Raw genomic sequence first — 14,987 nt, 5'->3', positions numbered from 1 at the left:
AATAAAGAGCCAGGATTCATTTAACATTTAAAAAAAAGTTTATTTTCATCCACTTCATATAAATGAAATATTAAATATTTAAAGCTGTGGATAAATGTGTAAAGTAAGAAACTGTACATCATTTAAGTACAAAGTATTTAAAACAAATACAGTATGAGAAAATAAGACTCAGAAGTAAATCCCTTATGAAGGGAATAATATCAGTCAACATGACTGACTATGTACTGTGAGACATGGAGTTATCATATGGCATAGCATAGAAATATCGGATCAATCAGCGCATCGGGCGAGAAAATGAATGTGCTTTCAGTCCTCATTCAGTCCAGTATTTACTTTACAGAAACGGGTGTTCTGTGGTTTGAAGTAACTTTGGTGCCCTGCTGCTCACTCTTTTGTGAGACAGGCTTATTGTTTTACGGATACTGGCGCGATCTTCAGGAGAGTGGTCTTCAGAGAGGTGCTCCGGCCCTCTGTGGTCGTCCAAAACATCCCCTTCCTTCTGGCCTGCTGTTTCCTGAGCGCCCGCAGCCTTCTGGGATACTTGCCGTTGAGGTTTGACTCACCGCAGCTGCTGAACCACCAACCACCTGCAACACAGGAACAGTTTTTGTTAAACACTGACTCTTAACTTTCAGTTTTATTTCATCAAAGTATCTTTTTTTTCTTTGTGGTTTGGGTGGAGTGACCCTTTTTTTTTTTTTATAGGGAGGTTAGGGAAGCGGTCGTACCCGAGAGCAGCTCTGCACAGTTGACGTCTGCAGCGAGGTCGTTGTCTCTGTCGGCCGTGGAGAAGGGAAGACCAGAAGCTCTGGTGGTCATGATTTTCTCTTGAAGCCCAGACGAAGACTCCTGCTCGAAGTGGAGGGCGAACTTCTTCTCTTCTCCGTCCAGCTGGAACTGATACCGAGCCGCCTGGTGCTGCCCCGACTCGTCAGAGAGCTCCACCTGCAGGATGTTCTGGCCTCGTTTGGAGAGGGAGTGGATGTTGTCCAAGCCCAACCAAAACTCACCTGAGAGATGACAAATGTCAAGATTATTTTTCTGCTCTGGGGTTCAGTAATAAAAAAAAAATAATTCAGAGACACTTTAATGGAGGTTTGTACTCACCGTTCAGGCTGCCGAAGCCGTTCTTATAGCTCTGCCACAGCTGGTTGAAGTTTTGGGATCCATCTTGGCGTTTCTGGATGATGGTCCATCCACCTTCTGCAGAGAGAGCACAGCAGAAGTTGAGTCAGAGGTTTATGACGCTTCATGCAAAAATAATTCTCCAAAAATGACTTCACAGATTTGAATGTACTGAAGCTGCACTGGAAAGTGTTACTTTTTAGTGGCCAAAATAACCAAAAATGTGCCTAAAATCTCTGCTGAGACCGTTATACAGAGTTAAAGATGGGTGTAGTTTTGGTTTAAAAAAAAGTTCATCTTTTAACAGTCTTGCAGTGTTTTAAGTCCTGTTCGACTCACCTGAAGTCATTTCACAGAGGACGTTGAAGGGCTTGCAGTCCTCAGGTTGGATTGTGTAGACGCCGCTGACTCGCTGCCCTCGTACAAACAGATCATGACAGTCTCTGGCCAAACCTGAGAAAAGAAAACACACAAAACTCAGATCAGATGATTCGATGACTCAAACTTTTAATTACCAGATGATCTTTTTAAAATCAGAATTCAGTGATGTATTTTTTATGTCACACACTTGCTGACCTGATTTATATATCTGGCTTAAAATGAGGTCAAATATTTGTCCTACAATCACACTGTACAGTCAGTGTGTTTTAAAAGCTTTCCGTCATTCTCGCTGATCTTTGGACTGTATGTGAACAGCTCTGCCAGCGAGTCTAACCTTGTAAATTCAGATACAAAGGTTAACTTTTTCCCTCCTCTGTCACTTTATGATTTATCAGTGGCTAGTGTCTGTGCACTCACGCTGGCGGTTAAAAAAAAGTGTTGGGAGTTGAGGTTTAACTCTACAGTTTATTTTTCGCCCCAAAGGTCGAAACTCTTTTGGCAGCCGTCTTTTCAGAACTGTCAAATCGTTTAAAGGTTTGCATGCGATTGCATGTATTCGATTTCATTTGTGCTTTTTAAAGCTTAAAGAGTAGAAATGTTACCCGATTCTGCGTTGATCTTCTCTGCCTCGCCCCTCAGCGCCATCTCTTCATCCCTCCGTCGGTGGGATTTTACTCTCTTTTGTGAAACCTGCAGGGAACACAAAGTAGAGGCCAGAAGGTTAACATCTGTCAGTGTCTACTGTCGATTGTAATGCATTCAGTTTCAGGGGTTGTCCTTTCAACCGGGGTCGTACGTGCTTTGAATTTCACCAGATGGGAAGTTTTGATGTGACCTGCCTCACCTTACTCTGCAGGGCCTGCAGGTGCAGACTCTGTTTCTCCAGTTTGTCTTGCTGCTGCTGGATTTTCTCCACCAGCTGGTCGATGCGTCTGTTCTGAGCTGCCACCAGCCTCTGGAAACAGCAGATAAAAAAACCCACCTCATTCACTTTTCTGCATCGTTTAGATTTTTTGGCACAGCTTTATTTCTCATGTAGCATCTATCTCTCTTGGATGGAGGTATTCAGATGAGTTGCAGATATTGTGGAGCGGGTCGTTGGAAATCATATTTGTGTTGGAAATATTCAAGGTTTCTGTTCAAGTTTAAAAGTTTAATGATTTCTAATGGGTGTGGACTTTCACATTTTCACTTTCTAATTCTCAGTGCAGATGTCTGTACCTGGTTAAACAATGGATTTTTTTTTCCCCAGAAAAAAATAACAGTAAAGCAAATTTTATTCTCTCACCTGGATGAATGGGACTCCAGTGTGATCGCTGTTGTTGCTGTCCACTGTCGGCTCTGAAAGCACTTTCTCCAGTCTGTCCATCCTGGAGTGGATGTTCTCTGTCTGCTGGTTCACCTCCTCCACCTTCACCTTCACCTCCTCGGCCAGCTCTGCCGCCTGCCTCTCCCTCTCCTCCACCTCCTTGCTTTTGGCCCTGAGAGCTTCATCCTGCTCCTGCTGCTTCTTCTCCAGGTTAGCCATCGTGCTGTTGAAGGCCTTCAGTTTGGCATTGACATCTCTCATCTGGGCTTTGGTCTTGTCCACGTGCTCCTTCAGTCCCTGGCCGAGCTGCAGGAGGCCGTGGGACACCACATTCACGTCGTCCCAGGAGACGAGTTTGTCCCTACTGCTCCTGTCGGTGGGGAAACCGGCTGCTACATGAAATATGATCAAAAGGAGGATGAGAATCTGAGGCATCGTCATCTTTGTGTCTGCTGGGAGTCTGTTGTCTGTTCTTTTGTTGGTGCTGATGTCTCGTTCTGCTTGCTGTGTGCTGCTGAGCAGCTTTGTGAGGTTTTTATAGCTCAGAGCTGCAGCAGAGGGCTCCTCGGATTGGCTGCTTGAAGGTGGAGGAAGAGGAGGGGGGATGGGGCGGTGAAAGTCTTTTCATTGTGCGGACTCGGACCGAATGCAATGAAAGGTCTGAATTACAGCTTAAGCACTCACTGATGCAGGAATGTGACATGGATTCAGTTTTATTATCCAAATTCAGTTTTAGATGTTTGATTTTTTTTTTTTTCCCACTGATGCAGTTCGTAGTTTACCTGCTGATTACATTATTTCTCATGTCATTTGCCTTTTTTCCAGCTCTTTTCTTTTTAGTTCCTCCTCAAATACTGTCATTATTCTATGAAGCACTGCAATTTAAATGTATTTTAATTATTGAATAATTTAGACATCGTCTTCTCAATGAATTTTGTAATTTTTTATGATAATATTTGAATAGCGAATATTGTCAGTCACAGTGTGCTACAGCACACACCCATTAAATGCTCTGTTATTGCCCCACAAACAGCTCAAACACCCACAAATTTTACATTTTGTATCATGTAAGACCAAGAAAAGCAGTGAAATCTCACATGTAAGAAATTGAGCCATCACATGAGGCGTTATTGCCTGAAAAACTACCTGATTTTCTTTTGATTGCCTATTAAATGACTCAACACATCATTGCAGATCTTTTTTTTAAGCTCAGAGGGCCTTTGAATCTCACCTCACTGGCTTTACTTGTTTATATTCCCTTTCAGGTTGTAATGAAGCACACATCCAACTGAAGCATGCATTTCTTGTCCCTGAAACAAACTATTTTTTACATGGGGATGTCAAAAAACAAAACAGCACAGACAGACAGTGTTGATTAATAATTAAGACTGATATTAACTGCTGTGAGATTTTTAGTCTCTACTAGACTAGACCTCCTTCTCCTTTTTTGTTGTTTATTACAGAGAGGGAAGCCGAACAGTTGCTGAAACAGGAATGCTGCAGAGCACAGAGAGACGGAGGAGTCACTGTGAGAAGTAGGGGAAAGTTCAACCCTCAGGCCTTTTTACGCACTCATTCCTGATGATAAAATCCTACAATCACATATGCGCGCACACACTACCAGACACAAGGCACGTGGTGTCCTGATTCCTAGACACTGAATCACACAGCGTGAACGTTGGTCTTCAATATATTCCTCTTTATGTTTGCTCTTTTTCTCTAAATAGGTGATCAACAAAAAAAAAAAGATCTAAACAAACTATTTTCATAGTTAATGATGATTCATTTTTCAGGTAAAAATGCCAAATATTTCCAACATTATCTTGTGTTTGGACAAAAAAAGATATTTGAAGATGTCCACTTTGACAATTGTTTAAAAATGTTTTATTACCTTCTGACATTTAGAGACCAATCAATCAGTCAAGAAAATGTTTGGCAGATTACCTGGTTATGAAAATTAGTGTTCATTGTAGTCCTAATCTCGTGCATGAAAAGAAAAAAACGTTGATGTGTTAGCATTAAACACAAATATTGACATTTTGACTTTGTAAATGGTAAAAGATAAAAGTTATTTCACTTCATTTATATAGGAACATGAATGGCTGCACTACATTTCACAATAATCCCTTGAATAGTTGTTGAGGCATTTCACTCAAAATGTCAATAACATGGTGGCACTAGATAAATAAATAGTCAGGAAGATTAATCATATGGGGAACACGAATAGCTGCAAAATTTAAGACAGTTCATCCAGTTTAGTGAAGATTGATCATTGAGTGTAAACTTGGACCAGTTGGGGGCAGGAAAGTCAGAAGGCTTCATCCTCTGGGGAGCATGATAGCTGACAAATTTAATAGCAACAATCCAGCCAGTTGTTGAGATATTAATGGCTCCACTTGTTACAGAAAACTCAAACTCTTCCCTGCAGTTATTGATTTTCCATCTCCGACTCGGCATGGAAACCAGAAATAGAGTCATGGGCTGACAGCTTAAACCTGCAGTGAGGACATTTTGTCAACCTCTTCTGGCTGTGAGAGTAACTACCAAAACATGTAATCGCTACAAGACCAACGCTAAACATTGTACAAATGCCAACCTGTCCAAGAACAGTAAAGGTTACCGGTCATCAACCATTTGTGATGTCACCCGCTGGTTTGTGAACCGCCATTCTGAAGCCCCAAGTTTGTTATTTTTTCCGTTGCCATCTTACTGTTTTGGAGCCAGAAGTGACCAAATTTATAAGAGCTGGGAGGGGAGGGAGTGGATCTGGTTCGATCTGATAGAAAACCTGTAGACACTATGCCCCACCCACTTGTAGTAGAAGCCAGACTGCGCCACAGGCCCATCAATCGAATAGACACATCCCCAAAAATGTATTTTTTTTTTTACGACAGAATTATTTGGAGATGGACTGCCAAAAATCTCATAAGATGGATTAACTTTAGTGAATGACACAGTAATAACTTGAGAGAAGTTGAATGTGAGTCTATGAAGCCAGACCCTTTTTGGAGCCAACCCGTGGCGACCCTCAGTGGTGTTGCGGTGTATGGGACTTTCACATTGGCCTCACTTTTCAGACTCGGAAGCTACATCCACTTTTACACAGTCTATGGGCGACGCTCACAAAAAAAAAAAAATGACGTGATTGCTTTCCAAGTTGTGGCTAGCACAAGGCGGCATCTCCGCGACCCATCAAAGCGGGAACAAAGGGATTCTGAGATGTTACGGAAGACATGGAAGGAGATTTCACCAATGTTTGGAAATTATGAAATGTGCTTTAAAAAAAAATGGTGAAAGAAAAACATCATCGTTGCTTTGTGAGAGGCCAAGAAGCTGGCACAAGCCGTTGTGTCTGAATGACGCACCTTCTGTAAAGTGACCTCTTCCTATTGCTATTCCAGCGCCACCTGTCACATAAGAGGAGGAATGCAACAAGTGAAGCGTGAAGATTAAAGGTTATGCTGACGATATCATTTGTGTGCGCAGTGATCAAAGAGTCGAGCATAATATTTGCTTAACAAGGTACCTGTGCCGTCAGTCCTTTCTCTTTTTTCATCACCATTAAGCGAGTAAAAGTTGCACCGTTGACCATGTGTGTTCGTGCTCACCGTTGACTGCATTCTTTTTTTTTTTTGGGCTTAATCCTTCCTTTGAACTCAGAGGTTAGTTTTTTATCAGCATCGTCCACTCCATAAACTTTTCTTAAGATTATCAGGTTCCTCTGCAATACTCAAGGCTGCTGCAGTCTTCCCTTCAGCTCAGGCAAAACAATCCTTGCTGGGTGACATAAAAGACATCTTTACCAGTGCGCTAACATGGGAACGTCTCACCAGACATTTAAAAACTCTGCACACTGTGAAATACAGTGATTTTTCTGAAAGGTGGAAAAGTTAATATCAACATTGTGAACTCAAGCAGGGGCTTGATTGTGACGGACATTCATTTATATGTAAAAGTCCCGCACTCTTGGTTTAAAGGTGATTCAAATTAGCCGAGACATTTGTTCATTGTAAAATAAGAACTATTATGTCGAGGTCTGAGCTGTGCTCACACAAATACCAGGAGGGTTTTTGTTTTCACGTCAGTACTGAGAACGAGGTGGCTGGTGATCCAGTGCACGTACTTCTGCTGCAGGCTGCTGCTCTGCACGTAGTATCGTGCTGCACTGCACGTATCCTGCTGCACTGTGCTTACGCAAGGCAGAGCTCTGCGTGTGCATTTCCATCCAGAACCAGCGGGACGAGGTGGTTTTCTGTCCTTAATCAGCTGTGTCAGAGCACAATGATCGACTGGGAGGTGACGTTGTGTTTGGATATAGCTGCGTTCATGTCCATGCCGTGGCTCTCTTACAATAACAGCTGTTTCCTTCAAGTTGGAATAAATGTGTGATTATAACGCAGAGAGCAGCAGATCAGTTGACAGAAGGGGAGATTTAAACACTGGAGGATCGGAGTGTTTGTATAAAAACCCGTCTGATTTAAATTTGTGGTTGTGGTCGTCACAAAATCCTGAAACTGAACCTTCAGACAAGATGTGATGAATATATTATAAAGTTGATGGTGTTTTTTTTTTTTTTTTCAGTCAGCCATAACTTATCTTTCGGGTCTGAATTCAAACTAACCTGCAACACATTTATTTCCCAATTAACGGTCATTTATTGTTGGAAGCTATTAAAGGATAAAATCCTTTTCTGTTGCTCTTCATCGTCCTCTGTGGCCTTAGATGAGCAGTTTAATTGTTCACTGAAACATTTGCTTTCCTTTCAGTGATTGAAATTAAGTCATACTTGCTCTGAATTCAGTTAGGTGGCAGTTTTTGCTTCAACTAATAACCTCTTCTGTTTATTTAAAGTTGCAATATGCACATGTTTAGTTTAAAATACTGCAAATTTTACACTTTACTTTAGCTTTGAATGTATTTGGGTTCTGTGGCAAAGTTCAAATGTAAATGCTAACAGTGGTAATCTTACCACATTACCGGCTTATAAATGATAACAGTACAAAAATCATCACATCAGAAGAGTGGACAAAGATAAAAAGTTTTACATGAGGATTTTCCAGTCTGTTTCACTGTATATCTTTTGAAGATATGCACCATCATCACAGAGCTGGATGACATCAAATCGTGAAAATGTGATATTGTTTTCAAACATTACACTGTCGTTATCTATGGATTCAAAATCTCGACACATCACACTCGTCAGCACAGTTCCCATCACGTAAAACATTCAGAAACATTCCTAAATTGTTTATAATCCTCCCTGGCATAACACTGGAGATTACAGCAACACAGCGTGTCCCATCAGAACTGCACATGTACAGTACATTAGTTTCCAGGAGGGGCGGGGTTTTGAGGGAATAGATAGTGTTTTTGGGCAGCAGTGGGTTACTGTGTGAAAGGTGAGGATGTTGTCACATGTCTGGAGCGTTGCATCAGCCTCAGAGGAAGAAAATATCCCCCAACTCTGTTTTGAATCAGACACGCGCAGCAGGAGGACAAAAAAACACGCCAGGACCCTGAACCTAGCGGGAAAAATATCAAGAGATGTTGCAGCTGGATCCAAAGTATTTTTAACTTCCAATCCAATCTTTGACCTCGGGTGTTTGCGCAGTAATTATCAGTAACCTCAAATAACAAACACAAGAAATTCAAATCGACAAAAGATCAAAAACCTTGTGATGAGGTCAGATGAGGTTCCTCTTTGAAGTTTTGGGGGGTTTTTTTATGCTCATGCATTTTTTTTTTTTTTTACACTTACACGTATTAGTCATTTATAGTTGTTGCTTTGTTCCCACCAGTTTCACAGTTTAATTTCCCAAAACTGAAATACAGTCTGGTATGAAACTGGACTTAAGTTCAGTGAGTTCATTTGTTGAAGGGACGAAGCTTTTCGAACGACTTCGTAGACAGATTGATGTTCTTTGTAGATGTTATTTCCCCGTATCCAACACTTTGCCTCGATACACGTACACAATCAATGTATATCAAAGGAATAGTTTGACATTATGGGAAATACTTTTCGAATTAGACAAAACCGATACCAACCTTATGTCTGTGTTTTAAATATGGAGCCACAACCATCAGCCAGTTAGCTTAACATAAAGGCTGAAACAAGAGGAAACTGCTGCAGTTTTAATAGGGCGTTATGTGCCGTTTTGTTCTTGTTATTTACGCTCGCATTGAAATCATGAACTTTAAAGGTACTGGTAGGGGATTTTGTCGCCGGTAGACAGAGCCAGGCTTGCTGTTTCCTCCTGTTTCCAGTGTTTATGCTAAGCTGAGACAAGATAATTGGCTGTCAGAGAAAGCCTCCATTCACCCCGCCGACATGAGAGTGTAATTGATTCTTTGCTCAACTCTTGTAAAGAAAGTAAGTAAACATGTTTCACGAAACGTAAAATTGTTTCCGTGAATCAATAAAAATGTTATCAAAATGTTACATTTTATTTGGCTCAATTATCACCATGTTTACTTTCGCAAATTATGTCTAATCCCAGTCAGCGAGAGCTTTAATTATTATTTTTTAACTGATTTATTTCTAATCAATAATCAGAAATCCCCAGCATATTTTTAATTCGTGTAATTTCACTGTCATGGTTTCTACTTTTGCTTATTTAGTCGTTCTTTGTCTCAAACAGTGGATAACGTTTGGAGAACAGTCCTCACATGTGTTCGGGCTCCTGTTTCTTTTTAACGTTTTTTTTTGTTTTTTTTTTACCTAACTGCGTTTGGCAGAAGAGAGAAGTGGGTGAAAGGTAACGCTCGTGCGCAGCTCGTGCGCAGCTTTGTATGTTGATGTCATGGGGGATTCATTACAATTCAAAGGTTAATACTCCTTTCATTCACTCCCATCAGGCCCGTGACCTTTTACCCAGATTCCGCTCACAGCATCTCTAGCCTTGTGTTCCCTCTCGCTTTTTGGACCTGTTGCCTTTTTTCTTTTTTTTCAATCTCTGGTTTGCACTTTAACCCAGAAAGAAGTGTTGTTTCCTCGAGGCGTTCTCTTTGATCAAAGAGAAAAACAGAGGCGTAGACTTGTGAGCCAAAGGTTGGCTGTATGTTGACTGTAAACTACTAACTTTTCTTGTTTTCATCTGTCTGTTAATAAGTTATACCGGCTGCTGTTAAGCACTGTGGGCATGTTTAAACCAGCACCTGCAACAGAAACATTACATCTTAAAGTTCAGTTCGTCAACAAACATCAACATGACCGGCTACACTTGAAAAAGTACTGCACTTTGCCTCATTAGTCTGTGTTAAAATGTCTTTTTGTAATGTTGATCCAGACTGAAATACAGCATTTGGATGAATTCCAAACACATGTCAGTCAAACATTCATGTTCCCCAGAGGATGAACAATTTTCCTTCAGTGCCATCAGCAGGTCAAAGTTTCCACTTATTCTGTAAAATAGTGAGATGTCTAACCCAGGAATTAATTAGCTCTACATTTTTTGGACATTTGTCGTCCCCGCATCCAAATGTCGGAAGCAACAAATCCTTCAAACTGTATACATTTATTCAACAACAAAAGTTCAGAGACTTTTGTTTTGCGTCAACGCAGCGCAGCACTGTGATGAGAACGAGTCCGTATTCCAAGTCCACTTGATCAACATCAGAGTTACACATGCAGGTCTGCGATTTCACCATTAACCTGAAACTTGCGTCTCACCCGATGCGCCTTCTTCGGTCTTGGACATTCGCCTGGCTCATTGCTTTGTTGCTGTCGATTTTCTGAAGCATTTCAACGGTCTCTGTTGCCGATTTCACGAATTTGACACATTTTATGTCCGCTGTCTGCTCATGTCCATGGTGAAATCGCAGATGCACACGTATCGCTGTTTACAAAACATGTAAACACGGGTGCTGATGTTGATCCAGCGCCAGTTGCTCCGTGCAACGGGAGTCGTCTCTGAACTGTTTGATTGTCCTTCTTAGGTTTTTTTTGTTCCTGTTCTTAAATACGACCAACAGGAGTGTTTCTTTCAATCAGCGCCCCCTCGGTCCGGTTTTAGCAAAAAAACAAACAAACAAACAAACACATTATTAGGATTAGGGAAGATCACGGTTTGGGTTAAAATGATCACTTTAAATGTGTTGTTTATTTAAGTTACTGCTTCCTTAAAGCTGCCAACAGTAAATACAGTTTTTGAAAAAAAACCATACTTCTCACCATCAAACCATTCACCCAACATGCTGCCTCTTAACAAGGAAAAACTCAAATTATATAGAAGCCGTCTGAAATTAGTTTTTTTTTTTTTTTTTTTTTTTTTAATCTGCCTCTCACATACAGAGATCTACCAACAGATTTTCAGTGATGCTCAGCAGACTGATGGAACGGCTCTAAGAGCTTCAGCTTATGTTTCTTGAAGTAGTTCGATTTAGGTGGATTTTGTGGTCTGCTTCAGATCATTGTCCTGTTGTTGTTAAAACATATATATGTTGATTGTGGCCAATAGCTCACTTTTGACTGTGTCTGTCCAGAGTACTTGTTTCCAAAGCCAGCATTCCCTTGTTTGCATTCATACGCCGACTTTTGTGATGTACACGTAGATCTGTTTGTGCATCAGCACCGCAGAGTTAAACAACACCGCTATTGTGTCAGCTGAACCTTCCTGCAGCTACGATGCCCGGGGGGGCTAAAAGTTTCCTTTCCTCTGCAGCTCTTGTCTTGACTTCCACAGTTACTGCCCTTTCTTAATGGCGTTTCAGACAGTGGAAACCGCAGGATGGAAGAGTTTTGTTGTCTTTTTGTTTTTTTGTCTTTCCGGCTTTGTAACTCAATCAGGAGAGACCATTTGGGAAATAAGGGAAATATTTTGGCGACTAGACTCCTTTGACAAGAAGTGTGTGTGGCCCAAAATGAATGTTGGCAAAACGACTGGATCCCCGTGAGGGAACGGGTTTCCTCTCCTGAACTTTCACCTACATGCTTCATTTTCTCAGACAGATACTGTTACCACAAGCTTTGAAGAGTCTGAGAATTCATCAGCTTTAAAAATGTTGTCAGCGGACGGTTATAACGAGGGTTCATGAGAAGCCTCGCAGCTCCAAACGAGTCAATCAAGGCCTCACGACTTAATGAAGGAAGGAGTGTTTTACAAGCAGAAGGGTGCCCAAACTTTTACACAAGCCACGATTGTTGTGTCTTAATGTATGAAATATAAATAACACCCTAACCTCGGCTCTGAAGCTGAAAATAAAACCCAGTTGACTCTTTTTTTTTTTGTCCCGGTATTAACCGTCTATTAACACTCTGTTCCAGTCCAGACCCATATTTACTCACATGGGGCTCCACCGGTTCTTTGAAGCCTCTAGCTCATTACTTAACGCTCTGCTTGGCTGTGACCTCCACAGTGAGACAGGACATACTGCTCTTTTACACAGTTCGCCTTTTACCCAGAAACTGGGAGGAAAGCCCGAGGTGTGTGAGAACCAAGAGAAACATTCACGTGTTCAACACAAATGACTGTTAGTGACCACGTGTGTAAATACTTTTCAGTGTTATACGAGTCTAATAGAGATAAGGTTCAAATTAGGGCAAAAAAATGAAAGGAGTTGTGAATTTAATCTTTGAATTCAGACAATATTACTGTCGAAACTTTTTTATTCTTAAATTGTTCTTTAAATGAATAACCATAGGGTTCAGTATTTCTAGCTTTTCAATTTACATTTACCTACATTTTCCACAAAACAACCTCAGACGAATAAAATGTCAAACCGCACTGTACAGCATAGAAAAAAATATTTTTTTATATGTCCAGAGCAAACCTTACTGAATTTTCTACACTGAGGTTGTCAATCTCTGATATTCAATTAAAAAAAATGATGTATCGTTTTCTTTTTCCTGTCTCACTGAAAAAAGCCTCCATGCAAGAAATAGACCGAAGGCACAAAAATTCTCACAAAATGCGGATGTTATTTTAGCTGTTTTGATGTCGTCACAGATCACAGATCCTGTACAGTGAATGCATCACAGCCTGCTGTTTATACATTTTTGATGAATTCCTCTACTATTTAAGTAATACTGAAGTGATGTGTTAATTGATACTTCTGTCATTCAGAAACTATTTTGATTATTGAATAATAGTTTATGTCATTTATGAAGCAACAAGACTGAGAGAAACAGAAACCCAGAGGGCTTCAGGTCAGTTGAAATAGTAGAAAATATGAGACATATGTGCTGCTTTGGGGGGGAGGAATCCCTTTACAGATTATTGTTCTGATAAAGAGCTGCTGGTGTTTGGCCTCCAACTTTGTTTTTCCTCTCCGGTCCATCGGTCGGACATTGTGTCCAAAGGTTTCTGCAAAGTTGGCAAGAAATGTTACACTGAGAGAAGTGACTATAAATCCTGTAACTTGTAAGGTGATGGAGGTGAAGAATTGAAGACTCAAACAAAAGGTATAAACGTCACCTGTAAGCTGATAACACTGTTAACACATCAAGGAGAATAGGAGAGTTTTATTGTCATATGCAGAGTAAAAACTCAGAACAATCACATTCTTACTTTTGTAGTCCTTTCAGCTTCAACAAGAATATTAAATAATAATAATAATATATATAAAATCTAAAAACGTGAAGAAATATAGAAAATAGAAGAGTAAGAACACAGTATTGTGCAGAAAAGCAGCATGGAGTGCTGAGTAGGTGAAGGGAGGACAATGCAAAGATGTCTGCCACAGTGGACACGATCCTGGGAACTTAACCAAGAACTTGGGAACTTGGGGTTTACTCTGTTTACGCTGAGATTTTATTGTAGCTAACAGAGGTAGGAATAAAGTAAGTCATCGCAGTACTTCTTCTACACTTTGTCCTGTAAATTGCTGTTAGGTTGTTCTTCGAGAAAAACATGACCGTTATTTTGTTTCTCACGTTCATCTGTTTCTGTTTCTGCGCTGAAAAAAACAAAGACTGCAGTTGCAGCGAGGTGAAGTTTATCTGACGCCAGTAAAACGCTCTTCTTCACGCAGCGTCTGGGGAGGATGAGGGTGTGTTCCTGTCTCTTGAGTCTGATCTGATTCACCAATCTGTGGGTGCCCGTGGAGACCTTCCGCGTCGGAGGCCAGGCCGACCCAGAGGTAAAAGATGTCGTAAAATGTTGCACTGCTTCCAAATAACTGCAACTTCCTACATCTGTACGCTCCATCAGAAAAATCTCCTCCTGCAAACTGAAAACATCATCATCTTCAGTCTCTGCAGCAGGAGCTCCTTTCATATCTACAGTGGCAGCAGAAACATTTCTATTCTACTAATATTCTGTCATCAGTAGAGTTAAAAATTACACTTTAGTAAAATGTATCAAAATAAAACACTCAAAGATGATGACAATGCTTATATGTACTCCGTCACACCAGGAGGAATATTAAATGGGTTAATTGTTTTCACTCAATAAAATAGTGACGACAAAATCTAAAGTTTCTTCTGTCTGTAAAAAGACATTTATCCCCAAAATGTCAACTTTTCAGAGGCAAAGAAAAAAGCGTAGATAATTAAGAGGATGAAAAAAAAACCCCGTAAATAAATAAATAATATAATGTGATAATGAAAAATGACATAATTTCTGTTTTGAATTTATTGAGGCAAAATTTTATATTTACACATTCATTTATTAATGGTTTTAATTATCGTAGTTTCATCCTCCGTAAAAAAAAAAAAAAAAAAAAAACAGATGAAAGGTTTATCGACTAAGCTGAGGACCACCGACTCAGTTAAATAAAACAATACAGAAATTCTGAAACAAGTAAATGTAGAAATACAGAAATGCAGAAATAGATGACTGCAGTTCTAATTATGCAGTCTTTGACCTCTGACCTCAGACATACTGTGCATGAGGCCACTGTTAATTCTTGCAAGTATACAAAGTACAAAGTGATATATTGAAGAATAAATTGTCTACAATTGACTTTTTATTATTTGGCATAGCTTTGAGAAGGAGTTCACTCTCTGAAGAAGTGAAACTAGCTCCAGTGTTCTTCCTCCAAGTCAGCACGTCGCAGGTCTTTCCAGCACGATCACAGGGCAGCTATCAGGTCTTGATAAGTATCTCTTTCTCCAGGGTGGGATGGTTTGACCCCAGAGAGGTTTAAACTGTTAAACCCGCCACTGTTCCCGTCCGTGACGGAGTGTGCGTGGTGTTTTCACAGAGTCATGTTGCTCATTAATTCATCCACACAG

At 40.5% G+C, this 14,987-nt stretch overlaps 1 protein-coding gene across 1 annotated transcript; it reads right to left on the bottom strand.

The window, feature by feature from the left end:
* Nucleotides 1–25: 25 nt before the first annotated feature.
* Nucleotides 26–3,310, bottom strand: LOC138200547 (angiopoietin-related protein 4-like). The gene is made up of 7 exons (XM_069153326.1): nt 2,795–3,310; nt 2,351–2,461; nt 2,109–2,196; nt 1,465–1,578; nt 1,108–1,203; nt 729–1,010; nt 26–587 (listed from the first exon to the last, which is right to left on the bottom strand). Exons 1-7 carry the CDS (start codon nt 3,254–3,256, stop codon nt 406–408), a joined length of 1,335 nt encoding a protein of 444 aa, XP_069009427.1. The 5' UTR covers nt 3,257–3,310; the 3' UTR covers nt 26–405.
* Nucleotides 3,311–14,987: the final 11,677 nt, after the last annotated feature.

This window comes from Embiotoca jacksoni, unplaced genomic scaffold (assembly GCF_022577435.1).
Source record: "Embiotoca jacksoni isolate LCO1_2020_lvr unplaced genomic scaffold, fEmbJac1.0.p SCAF_19, whole genome shotgun sequence".
NCBI classification, from domain to species: domain Eukaryota; kingdom Metazoa; phylum Chordata; class Actinopteri; family Embiotocidae; genus Embiotoca; species Embiotoca jacksoni.
This window is presented reverse-complemented; position numbering and strand designations above follow the sequence as displayed.